The sequence below is a fragment of the Lissotriton helveticus genome, chromosome 12 (genome assembly GCF_964261635.1).
Source record: "Lissotriton helveticus chromosome 12, aLisHel1.1, whole genome shotgun sequence".
Classification (NCBI taxonomy): domain Eukaryota; kingdom Metazoa; phylum Chordata; class Amphibia; order Caudata; family Salamandridae; genus Lissotriton; species Lissotriton helveticus.
Window position 1 is genome coordinate 267,114,567 of NC_136073.1, and position 18,250 is coordinate 267,132,816.

Below are 18,250 nucleotides of genomic sequence, written 5' to 3' on the forward strand. Positions count from 1 at the left end.
AGTGACTCTGCAGGCCTTCCTGAAGAATGGTGAGCATTTATACTTAAGAAGATATATTGTGAAAAAGTGCTCTGGGGTCCCTGCACGTGGGTGGGCTATTCAGTGCTTATGAGTATAATTTACATTCCCCTTCGAGAAACTGGAGTTACAGGTGAGAAACTATCCCTTTCTTCTCCTGGGGCCTTGTTTCCAGCATGTCTGATGCCGCTAAGGCAAAAAAACTTGACATACTCAGATGTTCCTTTTGGCCACATAAGGCTGAATGTTTTTATGAACTAAAGCATTTCATACCTCGGCATGTGTGATCAGTTTCCTTTTGTGATTCAGTGTCAGATTGGTAATTCCTTCGCTTACAGTTGTCTTGGTTTGTAGCAGGGACTGTCTGTTCATACGTCTCATAAATATTTTGGATCATATTTTGGCTTTCAGCTTCTCCTCTGTCAGTTGTGATTACATTTCTGTTGAGAAACAGTCATTTAACAAAGTACTGGGATTCTTACAAGAAGAATATTAGCAATCATAATTGTATATGCTGTGTACAAAAGATGTGACAGTAAATTGTCTACCTTTGGTTGTCTTGTCGAGTTTAATTGAATTATTTCAGATTTCCCTTATAAAATGGTTTAGTGCTAGAGCAATTCTTGCTTCATGACTTTGGTACCATTGATTGTTTGCACAATTCCCGCCTAAATGTTGGCGTCAGATTGCACAAGTTAGTCCTACAGCAATCGGATTATGTCAGATGACCAATAATGGACACTCCAGGAATGACCTCCCCCATCTGAGTCACACCTGTTACCTCTTAGTCAGCAGTATAAATCTGTTCATACACAGAGACTTTCTAAAGAGAGGAAATGACACTGCTCTTATAAGAGTCTAATTCAATCCAAATAATTTCATTATAATGCAGCTCATCAGCCCTGGGTCTCACACGTCTTCTGAAAAAGACATTACCATGAAAGCTCAGAGAAGAGTAGCCCTATACCGGTTTATTGCAAACATCTAATGGAGTGAAGGAAATCTGCATTTTATTCCCATTACTATGTTAATGTCGTGATGGCATGGCAGCTCTCTAGTCGAGAGTATGTTATAGTCTGAGCGAGGCCTCATAATATCAGTGGCTGGGTTCAGAGTTTTTGAGTAACTAGAATGGGGTTGAGCAAGGAATGCTTTGTCTTTCCCTGGAAACACAAAATGAAGGAGACCAGGAAATGAGAAGGCCAGGTGGAACTAAATGCCCCATTTTATCCCTTCACAGTGATGGCATATTTTTTTGCATTGCCAGTTAGAAGTAGTTTAACCATAAAGTTTCATATTCAATTTGCTTATCTTATTTCCACCCATGTTTCCAGCTCAGGCAGGTAAAACACCAACATGTAAAAGTGCGGTGGGCTTATGTGTTCAGAAAGCGGTGTATTTGCTCATGCGGGCAGTTAAATGTTTGTGCTTTTTTATTTTTTCAGCTGAAGTTGCGCATCTTGCAGTCATATGTGACTGACTTGAGTGAGCAAAATGATGTCTTGGTCCAGACAATGGAGGAAGTGGAAAAGGAAGCCAGCCGGAAGGAGAAGACCCTGGAGGCAGAACTACAGGTATTGTCTCATTTACAGGGGTGCACCTTTTAGCCCAGGGGCTTCCAATCTTTCCTAGAACTAGAGCTACGTATGTTCAATGAAAGTGATCCCGAGCTACTATTACTGTTAGTGTTGTAATAGCGAGCACGCAAGATAAGATTACTTTAGTGGCCAACCCATGCAAGATTACCAGCAATGATCACCTCAGTGCTTCACGCGAAGGTGCCAGCACTATTGTAAAAAGATTTTTTCAATTTGGAATTTCTCTACATGGGTAGTACTTGGCATTAATAGTTGCAATGCCCCAGTCACCAGGTTAATATTAGTAATATTTCATAATTTATCACTAAAATGTAAGCTTTAAATATATTTTGGAGATTCATTTTTCGTAAACGTCAGCTTATGAGTTTTGAAAAAACACACATTTTCATTCCAAAGACACACTTTTCAATTTTTGGATCCATATATTAATTCAACCGAACAAAAGTTTCTAATATAGCTTACTGTGCTGCACATAGGAGAGCTACTTCCAGGTAGCTGTAAAGCTACCAGTAGCTCACGAGCTGCTCATTGGAGAAGCCTGTTTTAGACATTCCTAGCCAAGTACATTCAGAAATCTTGAAGGAGCCCTATCAAAAGTTATGTTTTCCTCACTCAGAAAGACTTAAATTAGACTTTCACAAGCTCTGTAGCCTTTACTTCATAGGCCAAAATGCGGACTTGGTTCAGCATAATCTTTTAACCAAGCACAACTTTCTAGTTTTAAAATCTATGGACAAGTTTACAGGATTTAAGTGGTGCATTTTGTTCGCATATAATTGATTCAAAAGGTCCAAATGCCTTTAGCATTTCCTGTTTGTATCTTTCTCACCATTACACGTTCTCAGAATGACAATCAAAGACATGAAGGTCCGTAAGATGAAATGATAAAAAAGGGTTAAAGGTAAGATGTATTTACCCACTACTCTCTCGATCGGTGGCTGTGCAACCCCCCAGGGAACTCTGGGCTGAATTCTGCTACTCTCCAATATAAGGAGCCCAGTGCCTCCAGACTCTGAATTAGCAAAACTACAAATTGCATAACCATCAGTCTGGGTCTGCAGTCTCCACTCCAGAAATTTCCAAATCTGCCCAACACGGGTAAGTAAAGTAAAGTAAAGTCCACATTTGTAAAGCGCACAATCACCCGTAAGGGTCTCTAGGCGCTGGGGGGCCGTCGGGAAGATTAAGCGAGCTATTGCCCAGAGTCACATGGTGCTGGGCTGACCTGCCGCCGGGGATCGAACCGTGGTCCCCAGATTCCAGCGTCAGTCGCCCTGGCCGCGGCGCCACACCTCTTCCACCGTGTGGATCAGAATACGCTCTCCCACAAAATGGGCCAGGCCTTCAAAGGACCACCTCTCTCCTTGCCCCTCCCCACTCCTTATGTGCAGCAGGACAGCTCTGGGCAAATTGCAGAGCCTGGGGATACATGAACCTGCGTGCCCTCCCACTCAGGCACAATCTTACGGGCACAGACAACACTCCGCTCCCTGCCCCTGGAAAACCTCTACCCTGCCATGACCCACCCCCACTATACCCAGCACCCACCAGCCCTCTTGCTATTTCCACCTGTTTAAAGGCTGGAAATGGCAGCGGAATTGGCCCGGGAATCAGAGGAAATAAAACACAGAAACAGATGTGACATTCCCAGGACCGTTTGATTATTCCCCATTCCTTGTACAAAACCTTTGTCTGGTTGTGGTGCCAGGATGCATACTGGTATCAGCGATGTACCAAGATATCCCATAGTTGTAATGAGGAACTAACTCCCAGAAGAGGTTTAGTAAATCAAAATACCAACAATATCGCTAGAGAGCGCAATGCTTCAATTGACAGTGCGCAGGGTGGGCACTGCTCTTTTGCTGATATAAGTTTGGATGACCTTTGCAAGTACAAACTACAAGTAATAATGTATTAACTGTGTTTGACTCTAGTACCGACAACTCAATATGGTGTAAGACTCTTATTCTTGCCCAACAAAGCTTAAATGATTCACTTCTGTCCTATTCTAAAACAATGGGTAAAGTTCTGCACAGTGTTTTTTATTTCATGGGGAACTGTCCAATATTTTCCATTTACAATGCATGCAATAACTTGCGTCATGTTTTGCTTTTGGTGGTCCATATTTATTTTCTTGTGGCATTTTTAAAATGGCTGTTTTGTTTTGTTTTCTGAATGCCGTTCATTGTATACTCTGATGAAATCCAGTAGTTTAGTGCCTTTGAGCCAGAACCATAACATTCAGCCTTGCGCTGCAGCAGTTTTGCAGCAAGAACTGGCCTGTAGCAAGCCCTAGACCCAACCCATTGTGATGGCCCCCTGCCTCACACAGTCCTCAGCTCTGCTTAGCAGCAGTTGGCCACAGGGCCTAACTTTAGGCCAGGCTGTGTGCCAAACCTGCTGCAGGCAGCCAATCCTGATTTCGCCCAAGCCTCCGCATGCAGCCTATGCCTACTGCATACGTCCTTCTTGCTCTGGCGGTTCTTGTCCTATATTTTCTATTTTACATTTTTTTATTTTACTTTGTTTTTGTAAAAGTTTTTTTTTAATGAAAAGCGGTGCTCTTTTTCATAACTGAAAAATGGCCGCTCTGGATTTGGGATTTACTTAGAAAAATTACTACTTTACTGCGATTCTTTTTTTATATATACGCCTCAAAGTACCTTCCCAACCCCTTCTCCAGTACATCCATGGCGATGGGCACTTCTCAAAGTAACCCTCTTCTCAAAGGTGTAGAAGACTTTTTTCCCACAGCACAAAAATGGTGATTTAAAAAAAATTCACGAATTTCAAGAAGATGGGGTTTGGGCCAAATTCCCATCTTCAGCTAATAACATTAGAGAAAAAAATTCAAACATGATTGGCGTGATTCGACTTTATTCTGAATGGCAAACTTACACAGCACAAATATATACCAAAATATTAATCCTGTAAGCCAGCCTGACACCATTTTTTTTAATCAATGCTTTGATCTCAAAAACTATTCAACAAACTTACACAAATTTTGCTGTACTGTGTTAATAAACTCAAACCTGACCTTTGGCATATTGGGCCACATTTATATGTGTGCGCATCCACGCACCCCTAGTTCATTTATACTTTCCCTCTTGTGCTTTTCCTTGCTACATCATTCTGTTCTAGGCATCTACCGGCCTATCCAGCCCTGCCAAACCTACTTCATTGAGTGCAGGTCTGTGCGAATTTTACATGATTGATTTAGTAGATTCTTTAGCATTCAGGGATTCTCATGGCAGAAACATACCTCTAAGGCCATTAACGGCATTTAGACAAGCTATAAACTTTCCAATAAAGTCTTTTTCTGCAAACTAGTAAAGATTTGCTCTTTAAAGAAATTGGAAATCTTTAAATCAGCTTTCTTGTGAGATGAGGAGTGCTTGCCAACGATGTCTGTTTCAGACTATTCCAGGACTTCAGTTACTCCATAAGCGCATAACAATGAGCCCACAGTTGAGTCTCCTCTCCTATTAACTGCCTGTCTTTTTGATACAAATCCATAAGCAGCTACATTTATTTCCTAGACTAGGCTTTTTTCAGGTGGCAGTGTACTCTGCGACAGATACCCTCTTTATAAAGTATCATTTTTCCGCACAGAAAAATTGGACGCTTGGGAAGAACAGTAAGGGCCATGTGGCATAGTGAGAGGAAAATACACATTCACCACTTGAAAACTTGTAATGGTTTAATCACTAATTACTCATGCAAGCATAAACATAAATTGGATTCACACAAATGTCTAGCGCTAAACATCAGCAAACGTAACAATTTATGAAAGCCACTACTGGAGAAATTGGAGGTGTGGACGGTTATTCTGAGAAGTCATGGAAATGCCTGGTAATTAGCCTTAAAGCATAATTAAAAACGGTGGTTTACACAAACAGAACTTAAACCCCACTAATAGTGCCCAAGAACTGTAATAATTGTTGCCTAGGTGAGAGTCCCAGTGCTTCCATATTACTTTCAGACAGCCTCTTCTCATTCCTCTTTGAGAGCTAGCCATCCCTCAGGTGCCACTCTAGTTACCTCCACATTTGAAGTGTGCACCTTCTGAAGAGGTGTTATCAGTTTTGACCATGATGAAGGGGAAATGCTAAACGCTATAATGTTTTCTTTCATTGTAAAAAGTTGTATTTGAATTCTTTGTCCAGAAGACATTTGAAAAGACTCTACACAGAAACAGAGGAAGAGACCCAAAATTGTTTACGTCAAACACAAATTATTGTATTCCACATTTTTATATATTATCCACCTAAGGAGGAAATCCTATCTTGATTGGCCAATTCTATCCTTCCATCTCGGCTTCTCCTTTTTAACCTCTTTTAAGGGCACTTAAAAGGTAATGCATTTATGGGAAGAAGTATCTGACACAAGAACAAATTATTTGCCTCATTGAGGGATAAGTTGGCCAGCACTGATAATGATAATTAGCATATGGACTAGGCAGTTTCTTTATTTGTGAATAGACTGACTGAGAATTGAAAAATGAGAAGGCAGCATAGACTTAGGCAAACAAGTTTTTAAAAAATCTGTTGGTCAAACTGTGGATTGCTCTGGAAGGATACTTCAAAAGAATAGTACCTCTGGAAAACATGTGGGGCGTGGCCAACGCAGCTTCCATGCAGATTTTTCTGACAGGTACATGCCTTCATAATTCCACCAAAGCCAGAAGGAATCTTCAACTGAGGTGTCATGATAAAATGGGCCTGGACCTATCTGAACACTGAGGTGCTCGTCGTTTGGATCAATAATAAATAATTCAGTAGCACACCCTGCCCCTCCAGGACATGGAGTGGCAGAAGAGATGACAGTCTTGCATATTTCTGGGCCTGGTTGAATGTCAAGGTAGGAGCAATCTTACAATGTGATTTCTGATAGTGGACAAGTTGAAGGGCAGACGTGGCTTTAACAGGTGCCTTTACTTCTTCCTTGATCTCTGTCAGAAATGTTTCAAGTGTTCCGGGGCAGACTGCAGTTATTGGACTCAGATTGTGACAGTTTGAGCCTTTTACCACTTGTGTCTTGAGGTTTAAACATACTATTGAGCTAAAACCTGAGTATACATTTTTAGCAATTGACCCTCCTGGTAACAACGTTGAGCAGTCCAAGGCTTACTCAGGGTTGTGGTGTAAGGTTAGAGATCGAAAACTCAATAAACCAGGCAATAGTAGTCAAATCAAATCAGTATCCAGCAGTGTGTTCCCTTGTTTAAAAAAAAAAAAAAAAAAAAAGTACTTTTGTGCACAACAAAATTCTTTGCGAAATCATCAGAGGCAACGCTAAATAATACACTAGGCTCTTTTTCAATAGTCGCAATGATTTTGGAAAAAGCCTTTGTTGTTCCCCCAACACCGATCTAAAGCAATGTCTCAATGCTAAATGGACCTCTAGCCCTCCCAACTGAGTTTTAAGGAGAGTTGTTCCTGCTTGCCTCCTGTGTTCTGACAACGAGTTGTATTTATGGGGCTTCTAGAAATGATGGTTCCCTTCCTTACTAGAGCTCATTTGCACAATATGTCTTATGGCCGTTCTAGTGTTCCTGGGGCACAGGCACAATCAGCAAGTGTTGGTGGTCAGCTAGAGCAGCGCTGCCTCAAGTGGTGTGCATCCTTCCTGGCCCATCTGTTGTAGGCCTCATTGAGAGTTTGTATGCACTCCCAGTCAGGTGAACCTCAGAAGCACACTACTGGTGGTAAGACGGCTGTACTTGAGTTGAACTGTTTGTGGTCCAGTAAATCTTACTCTGCTGGATCTTACTGGGGTTCCAGACACAACCCACCACATATACAAATCTAGTAGTCAACCCCAAAGTTAAAGGTAAGGCATTGATCGATGTCTTCTCCAACAATGGGGGGGGGGCACTGTGGCACAGCACTTTCTCCATGAAAATCATCAGAATACAAAGCTAGTCTTCTGGAGTTTGCTACTGTCATGGATGCTCCAGGTACATCTAGGTCGCATAGTTTTCACCCTTCTGCTTAAGGGATGTAAATCAAGGGATGCTAAGTCGCAGCAGCAGTTTTTTGTTGCTGCCTTCACTTTCCTATTCTAGAGGGCATCTTCCTAATGCAAGGGCGCCTACCATGCACATCCTAAGCTGTTAATCAGCTTCTTATTTCAAGGAAGGTCTCAAGTCACCTTCTTCTGGCACCCTGTAGCGCTCCCCATGTTTCTGGTCCTAAAACTAGAAAAAGGGTGTTGACAGTGAGTACCCCAACCATGAAGTACAGAAGAGTTTCTCTGTTGTCACTGTTGTGGGACCCTCGATTCTCATAGAGGAGTCTTAGCACATCAGCTGGAAATGTCTGTCTATGTTTAACCTAAGGTTGCAGACTGAGCTTATGGGTTTAAAGAGCTTAACTCTGGTACGGATTTGGCCAGTTCCTGACCTTTCCTTTTTCAGTCTTTGTCTTCAGGTGTCAGCAGGAAGGAGGTCCTGGGAAGCTTGGAGTCTCCTGTCGGGGGAGACCCGAAGCTATGGCACAAAACGGGGAGATTCTGCCCTATTTAACTACTTGTTAACTTGCCGGAAGTAGCCATTCCAGGGACCAAAAATCAGGCACGGGCAGGAGGATGTCCTTGCACATCACACCCTGTGTCTCTGCTCCTCTGCTGCATAGAGTCTAGTCCACTAACAAAAGTCCTCCGGAATACCTTGGAGGAGCCTTGCAATGCACATTGCTGTCCGGGGCTTTCTCAAGCTTCCACTTAAGGTACCACATGAGTTTTAGGACTTCAGAATTGATTCCTGTGTTGCCCTAGTCACATGTTAATGAGCAACAAACTCTATCTACAATCTCAACATTCGTTACACATACATGTAAGCCATTTATGTCCCATATGGATAGAGTAAAGACCCCGTTGCAGAGGACTGGCAAGCCAGTGGACAAATCTCCCTACTAGGTCACCGGTATCAAGGCCTGTCCTGTCACTATAACATGTTGCTGCTGCCAGTCTCTCCTGAGCAGCCCGCTCCCTGACAGTAGTTACGCTCAGCAAATGCAAGATGCACGTAGTGTGCCCTTCCACACCACAGAATGCCCCTCTGTGCTAAATTCTGTGTTCGGCGAAGACATCCGCCGACATGCATGACTGTTGTGTGTTGAGGTGAATAGTCATAACCTTATAGACCTTACTGAGGTGCATTCGAGGCAGAGGGGCTCGCTCTTCCAAACAATGCAGGGGACTCTTCTGTTCCAACAGTCTCCTTTTTGGGAAAGAGAGAATGGATCCCAACACCATAAGATGAAGGCCTTATTTGTTTCTACATTCAATAAGGCCTGTTGCTGGCACAAGAGGTGGCTGGGGTGCAAAAAAAGTTATTTGGCATTTTTCGGTGCTGCCATCCTATCGAGTTGCTGATACTTTGATTGGTGCCACCACCATGAAATAGCTAGATGGCACTACAATCAAATTAGAATAGTATTAAAGTACATATTAGGATGACTGAGGAAATTACAGAAAATGGATTGCGTTTATGGTGAGTGAATTTTGCAATTTGAATGTATTTGCAGCCTTGGTGAAGGCAAGAGATCTACCTCGAAATACGTGTCAGCTGTAGAAGCAGATACATTGCATTTTAGAAAGGTGTACTGTGTGGACTCTTCGAGTTATCAATTAAGAAAACTAAAGTTTAATTGGGTAATTTTGGAGTTATAACTATGGATTGATAGGGAATAATATTTTTTCAATTGTTTGATTCATGTAACAGACAGTTCTTACGAACCTCCTGTTATTGTATATGTAATGAAGAACTTACTCTTTCAGTGAAGTGCTGGTAATGAGCTATCTCACTAGGAAGAGCATCTATGAGATATAGGTTTGACACAGGGACCTCTGCAGTACGTGGTTTACTCTGCTGGTCTATCTCAGAGCACATTAGCCACATCTCGGCATGAGGTGCAATACCACATATTAAATAAATAAAAAAAGAATAATTATTGCCCCAGTATTGGAACTTTCATAGATTCCCATGCTCTTGTATCATTCCCCGATTCAGAAAAGGGGGTGGTGATGAACAGAGTGTCTGAATTAAGCAGACCACTCTTACCCAGTCCAAAGATCAGGGCTTGATCCATCATCGTTATTTAGCTCACTGCCCCATCCCAGCTCAGAACCTGGTTATATGCAAATTAGTCTGTCCCTGGCCCAGTGCATCATGGGAACAGGGCAGACCAAACTACCAAGCCAATTCTTCACCAGAAAGGAGACAAGCTTCCGGGGACCGGTTTCTGGCATTTCAGCCGTCGTCGGCCCGGCTTGCTTGAATCCTGATGGAGCAGTGAGCAAAGGACTCATGTCTGAGTATACCCTGCCACACCTATAGTGGCCAAAAACGATTCAGAAAAGGGGGTGGTGATGAACAGAGTGTCTGAATTAAGCAGACCACTCTTACCCAGTTCAAAGATCACGGCTTGATCCATCACCGTTATTTAGCTCACTGCCCCATCCCAGCTCAGAACCTGGCTATATGCAAATTAGTCTGTCCCTGGCCCAGTGCATCATGGGAACAGGGCAGACCAAACTACCAAGCCAATTCTTCACCAGAAAGGAGACAAGCTTCCGGGGACCGGTTTCTGGCATTTCAGCCGTCGTCGGCCCGGCTTGCTTGAATCCTGATGGAGCAGTGAGCAAGGGACTCATGTCTGAGTATACCCTGCCACACCTATAGTGGCCAAAAACGATTCAGAAAAGGGGGTGGTGATGAACAGAGTGTCTGAATTAAGCAGACCACTCTTACCCAGTCCAGAGATCAGGGCTTGATCCATCACCGTTATTTAGCTCACTGCCCCATCCCAGCTCAGAACCTGGCTATATGCAAATTAGTCTGTCCCTACCCCAGTGCATCATGGGAACAGGGCAGACCAAACTACCAAGCCAATTCTTCACCAGAAAGGAGACAAGCTTCCGGGGACCGGTTTCTGGCATTTCAGCCGTCGTCGGCCCGGCTTGCTTGAATCCTGATGGAGCAGTGAGCAAGGGACTCATGTCTGAGTATACCCTGCCACACCTATAGTGGCCAAAAACGATTCAGAAAAGGGGGTGGTGATGAACAGAGTGTCTGAATTAAGGAGACCACTCAGATGCTCTGTCCATCACCACCCCCTTTCTGAATCGTTTTGGCCACTATAGGAGTGGCAGGGTATGCTCAGATGTGAGTCCCTTGCTCACTGCACCATCAGGATTCAAGCAAGCCGGGCCGAAGACGGCTGTAATGCCAGAAACCGGTCCCCGGAAGCTTGTTTCCTTTCTGGTGAAGAATTGGCTTGGTAGTTTGGTCTGCCCTCTTCCCATGATGCACTGGGCCAGGGACAGACTAATTTGCATATAGCCAGGTTCTGAACTGGGATGGTGCAGTGAGCTAAAAAACTGTGATGGATAAAGCCCTGATCTTTTGACTGGGTATGAGTGTTCTGTTTAACTCAGATGCTCTGTCCATCACCACCCCCTTTCTGAATCGTTTTGGCCACTATAGGAGTGGCAGGGTATGCTCAGATGTGAGTCCCTTGCACACTGCACCATCAGGATTCAAGCAAGCCGGGCCGAAGACGGCTGTAATGCCAGAAACCGGTCCCCGGAAGCTTGTTTCCTTTCCAGTAAAGAATTGGCTTGGTAGTTTGGTCTGCCCTGTTCCCATGATGCACTGGGCCAGGGTCAGACTAATTTGCATATAGCCAGGTTCTGAACTGGGATGGTGCAGTGAGCTAAAAAACTGTGATGGATAAAGCCCTGATCTTTTGACTGGGTATGAGTGTTCTGTTTAACTCAGATGCTCTGTCCATCACCACCCCCTTTCTGAATCTTGTATCATTCCCCGTCGTTGGAATGGGAGTCTCTGTAACAAAAATACCATAGCAGTCGGTACAAAAGAGAAAGAAAAAGGCCTAGGCCTCATTCCCTTTTGTAGCATATCACCCTCTTTTTGTAAAATAGACCAAACTTGCCAATCAGAAGAGCCTCACCCCATAGAACCCTCCTGAAGGAGCCTCAGATTTTCTACCGCATGTTGTGCTTGGGGAGCCTCCTTTGAGCTCTGCTCATTTCATCTCTTTTCAAAGGTTTTTTCTTCAAGTTTTCTCTTCAGGATTTAGAAAAGGATGGCTGACAAGGAAAAGAAGAAGGCCCTTTTCAAGCCATGTTCCACCTGTGGCAAGAAAAGGTTGTTTGTGGAGGATAAACATAAGGATTGGATCTATTGCCTCTATCCGGATCATAAGGCAGAGGACTGCAAGATCTGCCGCACTTTTTCTACCAAGACCCTCCGAGATCGGGCTGGTAGACTTCTGACCTAGCTTCAGAAACAGAAGGAAAGGAAACATGGAGTTTCCAGTGACACTGAGGATTCATCGTCAGCTGTGTCATCTAGAAGGTCAGTCAAGAGGGGTAGGGGTTCCCCTTCTTCTTCTGTGGAACATCCTTCTAAGGCCTCAAAAACGACCCCCAGAGAGTCTGAGAGCCTAGGTCCAGGGGAATCTCCTCACCATGGTGAAAAGGAGAGGGTAGGACCTTCTACACCTTCTAAGGGTTTGAAGACTGATCCAGACTTCAAGAAACCCTCTTCCCAATCTTCTGACAGAAGTTCAAAGTCCTCGACGATGAAGGCGTCGACGACGGAGGTTCCGTCGACAAAGAAATTGAAGCCAAAGTTAAAATTGGTTCCGTCGACTGGCTCGTCGACGGAACATTCGACGACGAAGGGATCGTCGACGAGAAAGTAGGCGTTGACGACCGTTCCAACAGCGTCTACGGGAGGGTCATCGAAGACGTCGACGACTACAGCGACGTCGACGGCGAAGTCGTCGACGAGGGTGACAGCATCGGTCGTCGACGAGAGCCTCGACGACGACAACTTTAACGACGACGGCTGGATCGTCGACGATGAAATCGACGACGCCTATCTCGTCGACGAGTCAACGACGTCTGCACGCACAGTACCATCGTCGACAGAACCGTCGACTATTTTGGCATCAGAGAAAAGGATCACTATTTCTGTCACAAGGATTAAGCCGGAGATGACATCTCCTAGGAGAGTAACCCCCTTGCCACCAGCTCTGCTATTTGATGAAGAAGAGTCAGATGAGGATGATCAGGACTCATATGGCTACGCTAATAGTCCCTCTCAACTTCTGGTCAAATGTCAGGAGACGGACTCTGAAGGAGGGTATGACCAGGAAGGTGGTTATCATCATCATCAGGCTGCCCAATCACAGCATTATTCAGGTCAACACATGGTTACGGTATCATCCTCTTTCCTGCAGGACCTGCATAAGATGCTGCAGGACTACAAATCTAAGGCTACAAAGCCGGTTCCGGCTCCAGTAGCGCCAGCAGCACCTGTCTCGGCTCCTGCCTCAGCGGTTGCTCCTGAATTACCTGCTCAGGCGTCTCCTCCGCCACGGGCAATCATTCCGCAAGAGCCTTCCAAACCTGCAGACGGCCATGATGATTCCTCGGATGAGGATCGTGATTCGGATCATGAAACTGATCAAGCTACTGAATGGGATGACTACATCATTCCGGACCCTCCATCCCCATGTCCGGATCCGGTGGATTCTCCGCCAGCGGACGTAGGGGGTTTTCATCAGCTGATGGAAAGAGCGGCTGGCAGGTTCAAGTTGGCTATGCCTGCGGTGGCCACGGAATATTTCTTGTATGACTTCAAGGAACCTTATCGGAAGACGACAAGGTCCATACCTATAGTGCAACATCTATGGGACGAAGGCCTTAAGGCTATGAAGAACCCAGCGACGGTGGTCCCTGTACTACCGCGTCTGGATAAAAAGTACAAAGCACCTGACAATGGGCCAGCTGCCTTAACGGGCCACCCAAAACCAGACTCAGTTATTTCGCAAGCGGCGCAGAGGAAATCCTGCAACCCCTCTGCTCCCTTGACAACTCCTCCGGACAAGGAAGGACGGAGATTGGACAATGCTGGGAAGAGATTCTGGTCGATGGCGAGTCTTCTGGTGCGAGCTGCCAATGCTCTGGCAATATTGGGCAGATATGACCGCCAGCTTTGGTGTGATGTCGCTCCGTTCCTGGATCAGCTTCCTCCAGAATCGAAATCAGAGGCAAAAAAGATCTTACAAGAGGGGGAGGCGACCTCAATGGAGATCATTGACTGCGCCATGGACATTGCCACAACGGCGTTTTGTTCGTTGGCTGGGGCTGCAGTCCTCCGTCACGAGGGGTGGCTGAAGGCTGGTTTCGACCTGAGATCCAAAATAAGGTCCTAGATCTTCCCTTTGATGGGGAAGCACTATTTGGAAAGCTAATTGACGACACTCTCCAAGACATCAAAAAAGACACGGAGACCGCCAGATCTTTGGGTATGCTTCAGTACCGCAAAACTCCTTTTAAAGGATCCAGAGGCAGAGGTACGAACTACAGAGGATCCTATCAGCAATAGCGATATTCATCCTACGGCTCAGGATCCCAGCAATACCGCCAGCCTTATCAACAAAGGCAGGGCCAATCCTCCAATTACTCCAGGCCTTACAACAAGGGGAAACGGGCTCACCGGGGACGTGATACGTCCAAGCGACAATAGCGGCCTCCTGGCTCTTCCTACTGTTCTCTCTTCCAAGAAGTCATCAGTTGGAGGCAGGGTAACCAAATACCTTCGGAATTGGTCCAAGATAACATCGGACCGTTGGGTGCTCAACATCATTCAGAAAGGCCATACCTTGGAATTTAGGCAAATCCCACCACCCAAGCCCCCTGCAGCCATTCCATCGAAATACCTGCGTCTTCTGCAGCTCGAAGTTCATGAGATGCTCCAGAAGGGTGCTATGGAGCCGGTTCCCTCCGACCAAAGAGGACAAGGGTTCTATTCCAGGTTCTTTCTGGTAAAGAAGACGCTGGAGAAATGGCGCCCCATTTTAGATCTCAGGGAGCTCAACACCAATCTCATCTCCGTCTTTCCGGATGGTCTCTCTTCAAGTCATCTTGCGGCTCATCAATCCGGGGGATTTCATGGCCACGCTCGATCTCGAGGATGCGTACTTTCATGTACCGATTCACACAGCACACAGAAGGTTTCTAAGATTCACAGTAGCCAATTGCCACTTTCAATTCAGGGTTTTACCCTTTGGTCTTCGCTCAGCCCCGAGGATCTTCACGAAGGTGTTGGCGCCAGTAGCAGCATTCCTGCGAAGGAACCATTTGCAAGTCTTCCCCTACCTGGACGACTGGTTGCTGAAGGCCTCGTCCAGGGAAGCAGCGCGGGACGCTGTTCAGGCTTGTACAAACTGGTTTCAAAATCTGGGACTCACTTTAAACAGAGACAAATCATCCCTGGTTCCGTCCAGAAAGGCACGTTTCCTGGGAGCCATCCTGGACTCAAAACTCTCAAAGGCTTTCCCAACCCTGGAAAGGAGGGAAAAACTACAGTCCTTGGCTCTGGACTTACAAAAAAGAACTTGTCTTTCAGTACGCCGCTACAAATCTCTGCTGGGGGGAATTTCATCATGCATACCTCTGATTCCTCACTGCAGACTGAGAATGCGTCCTCTGCAGGAACAACTAGACATCCAATGGAAACAGATTCACGGATCATTCGACGACAGGGTGCGTCACTCCAATGATGAGAAGAGCGGCCTTATGGTGGACAGATCAGAGAAACTTGTCCCAAGATCTATCCTTCGTAAGCGATCCGTCTCCTCAAGTAGTAACAACGGACAAGTCATTGGAGGGTAGGGGAGCAGTGATGCAAGACCTACATGTCAGTGGCCATTGGTCTCCTCACGATCGACGGCTCCACATCAATCTCTTGGAACTAAGAGCGATAAAACTGGCTCTACAAGCCTTTCTTCCTCGCCTAAGAGGTTCACAAGTGCTCATCAGAATGGCCAACACCACGGCCATGCATTATGTGAACAAGGAAGGAGGAACTAGATCTCTTCCATTGTCGCAGGAAGCTCAACAGATCTGGGAATGGGCGATCCTTCACGGGATATCGCTGAAGGCAGAACACTTGCCAGGAGTTCTAAACGAGAACGCCGACAGGCTGAGCAGGTTATCCTCAGTCAGTCACAAGTGGGAGTTGAACCAGCGAGTTCTAGAAGAGGTCTTCAGCCAGTGGGGCAGACCAGCAGTGGATCTCTTTGCCACACCGACAAGCAAGAAATGCCGGTCTTATGCAAGCAGGCTTCACCACCGAGGATCATTGGGGAATGCGCTTTCGATAGCCTGGTCAAGGACATTTGTCTACGCCTTTTCCCCCATCCCTCTGATCCCGCAGTTCATCAGGAAGATCAAGGTGGAACCATGCAGGATGATCTTGATAGTCCCTGCTTGGCCGAGACAGTTCTGTTACACGGAGCTCCATCTGTTATCGCTAGCTCCTCCTCTTCCCTTGAGGACTATTCCAGATCTCCTCACAATTTCCGAAGGACAGGTTTGGTACCCAGATACACAGTCATTACACCTGACAGCAAGGCTCCTGAGCAGCGAGAATTTATGAATCTCCCCATCTCAAACGAAATTAAGGAAGTCCTCTCCCAGGCGAGGGCTCCTTCCACGAACAGGACTTACCACTTTAAATGGAAGAGATTTTGTATTTGGTGCAGGAGAGAAGGAGTTGACCCCTTTGCTTCAAAGCCTCATCAGCTTCTACCTTATCTTCTGTCCCTGGCTAAGTCGGGGCTGGCCCATTCTTCCATAAAGGTTAATTTGGCAGCCATTTCGAGATACAGACGGTCTGGGTCTGGACCTTCGTTGTGGTCTTCCAGGATTGTTAAACAATTTCTTAACGGCTTGTTCCGGGTCTATCCACCAGTGAGGCCTCCGCCTCCTACTTGGCACCTAAATCTAGTCCTCACTCAGCTCATGAAAGACCCATTTGAACCAATTAATCATTCTGACATGAAGTTCCTTTCATGGAAATTGGCTCTCCTTCTCGCCCTCACACCGGCAATACGTATTGGAGAATTGCAGGCTCTTATAATCCAGGAGCCTTTCCTACAATTTAAAAGGAACACTGTTATCCTGAGAACTAACCCTAGGTTCATACCCAAGGTACCCTCGGACTTCCACTTGAACGAGCTGGTTATTCTGAAAGCGTTCTTTCCTCAACCGGCTACACCAGCGGAGAGGTCGCTGCATTCTTTGGATGTACAACAATGTTTAAAATTCTATTTGGATCGTACCAAAGGATTTCGGAAATCCTCTCAATTGTTTGTTGCTTTTGGTGGTCCAAGCAAAGGTCTCCCGCTGTCAAAACAGGGGATAGCAAGATGGATTACAAGTGCCATTCTACATTGCCATACTGCAGCAGGAAAACCACTGACTGGCAGGGTTCGGGTACATTCCACAAGGTCAGTGGCTTCTTCAGCAGCCCTCTTTGCGGGGGTGCAGATTAAGGACATTTGCAGAGCTGCTACCTGGAGCAACGTCCACACCTTTACTAAGCATTACTGCTTGGAATCCTTACAGCAAGAGGATGCGGCAGTGGGCCAGGCGGTCCTGAGGAACCTCTTCCAATAATTGGTGAGCTTTCCTTTCTATTCCACCTTCCGTTATTTTGCACATTTTGTATCTTTATGTCATGTTGGCTATTACAATGTATTTATTACACAAAATGTGTTTTTTTATTGCTAACTGCTTGCTACTCTGATACAAAAGCATGAGAATCTATGAAAGTTCCAATACTGGGGCAAGAAAACAAGTTACTTACCTGTAACTTTGGTTCCCCAGTATTGGTAACTTTCATAGATTCACATGCGCCCACCCACCTCCCCGAGGAAAGCTCAGCCTACAGCAGATATGGTGACTGTTACACAACGGCTATGAAAATCTGAGGCTCTGAGGTTCCTTCAGGAAGGTTCTATGGGGTGAGGCTCTTCTGATTGGCTGATGCCTAAGTTTGGTCTCTTTTACAAAAAGAGGGTGATATGCTACAAAAGGGAATGAGGCCTAGGCCTTTTTCTTTCTCTTTTGTACCTACTGCTATAGTATTTTTGTTACCGAGACTCCCATTCCGAAGACAGGGAATGATAAAAAAGCATGGGAATCTATGAAAGTTACCAATACTGGGGAACCAAAGTTACAGGTAAGTAACTTGTTTTCTTACACTGGTATTAGAATATATGACGATGAGGAGGAAACCCACTTCAGCAAGTCTATTTGCCCTACGAGTTTTCTGACTGGGATTAAGGCCTGGATCTCCCTGTACACGTAGATACATACCTACAATGGTACATTCATTTGAGATTGTATGTAAGTGAGCATGAAACCTCTGACACACACATTTATTTTTTCAGTTTTCTTTCCATTTCTGTACTTTCCATTCTCTTTCCTTTTCAACTACTATTTTCAAGCCTTGGATCTCTTTTCTCTGTAGTATCATTTCTTTTATTTGTCCTTTTTACTTTTTTACGGATTTTTGCGTTCCACTCTTTTCCATTCACTGTTACTTTTTTCATCTTGCTTAGCTTTAGTTCCTTTATTTTTCAATATCTGTCTTTAGACTCTCAATCTTTGTGTTTGTTTTTCTTTAAAGTTTTATTTATTTCACTTTTTTATTTTTGTTTGACCCTTGCTAGAAGGTGGAGGCAGCGCTGAGCAACCAACCTAAAATACAAACCGAGGCATCTGAAAGAAACAGGTTAGTATTAGAT

General features: G+C 45.2%; 1 protein-coding gene across 8 annotated transcripts in view; it reads left to right on the forward strand.

The window, feature by feature from the left end:
• The window catches only part of PMFBP1 (polyamine modulated factor 1 binding protein 1), a 2,317,386-nt gene that overhangs the window by 323,740 nt on the left and 1,975,396 nt on the right, over window positions 1-18,250 (forward strand). For all 8 annotated transcript variants that reach the window (XM_078668626.1, XM_078668631.1, XM_078668625.1 and 5 more), the window contains one exon: window positions 1,464-1,592. In XM_078668626.1, the coding sequence (XP_078524752.1) occupies window positions 1,464-1,592 (129 nt within the window). The remainder of the gene's footprint in view (window positions 1-1,463; window positions 1,593-18,250) is intronic.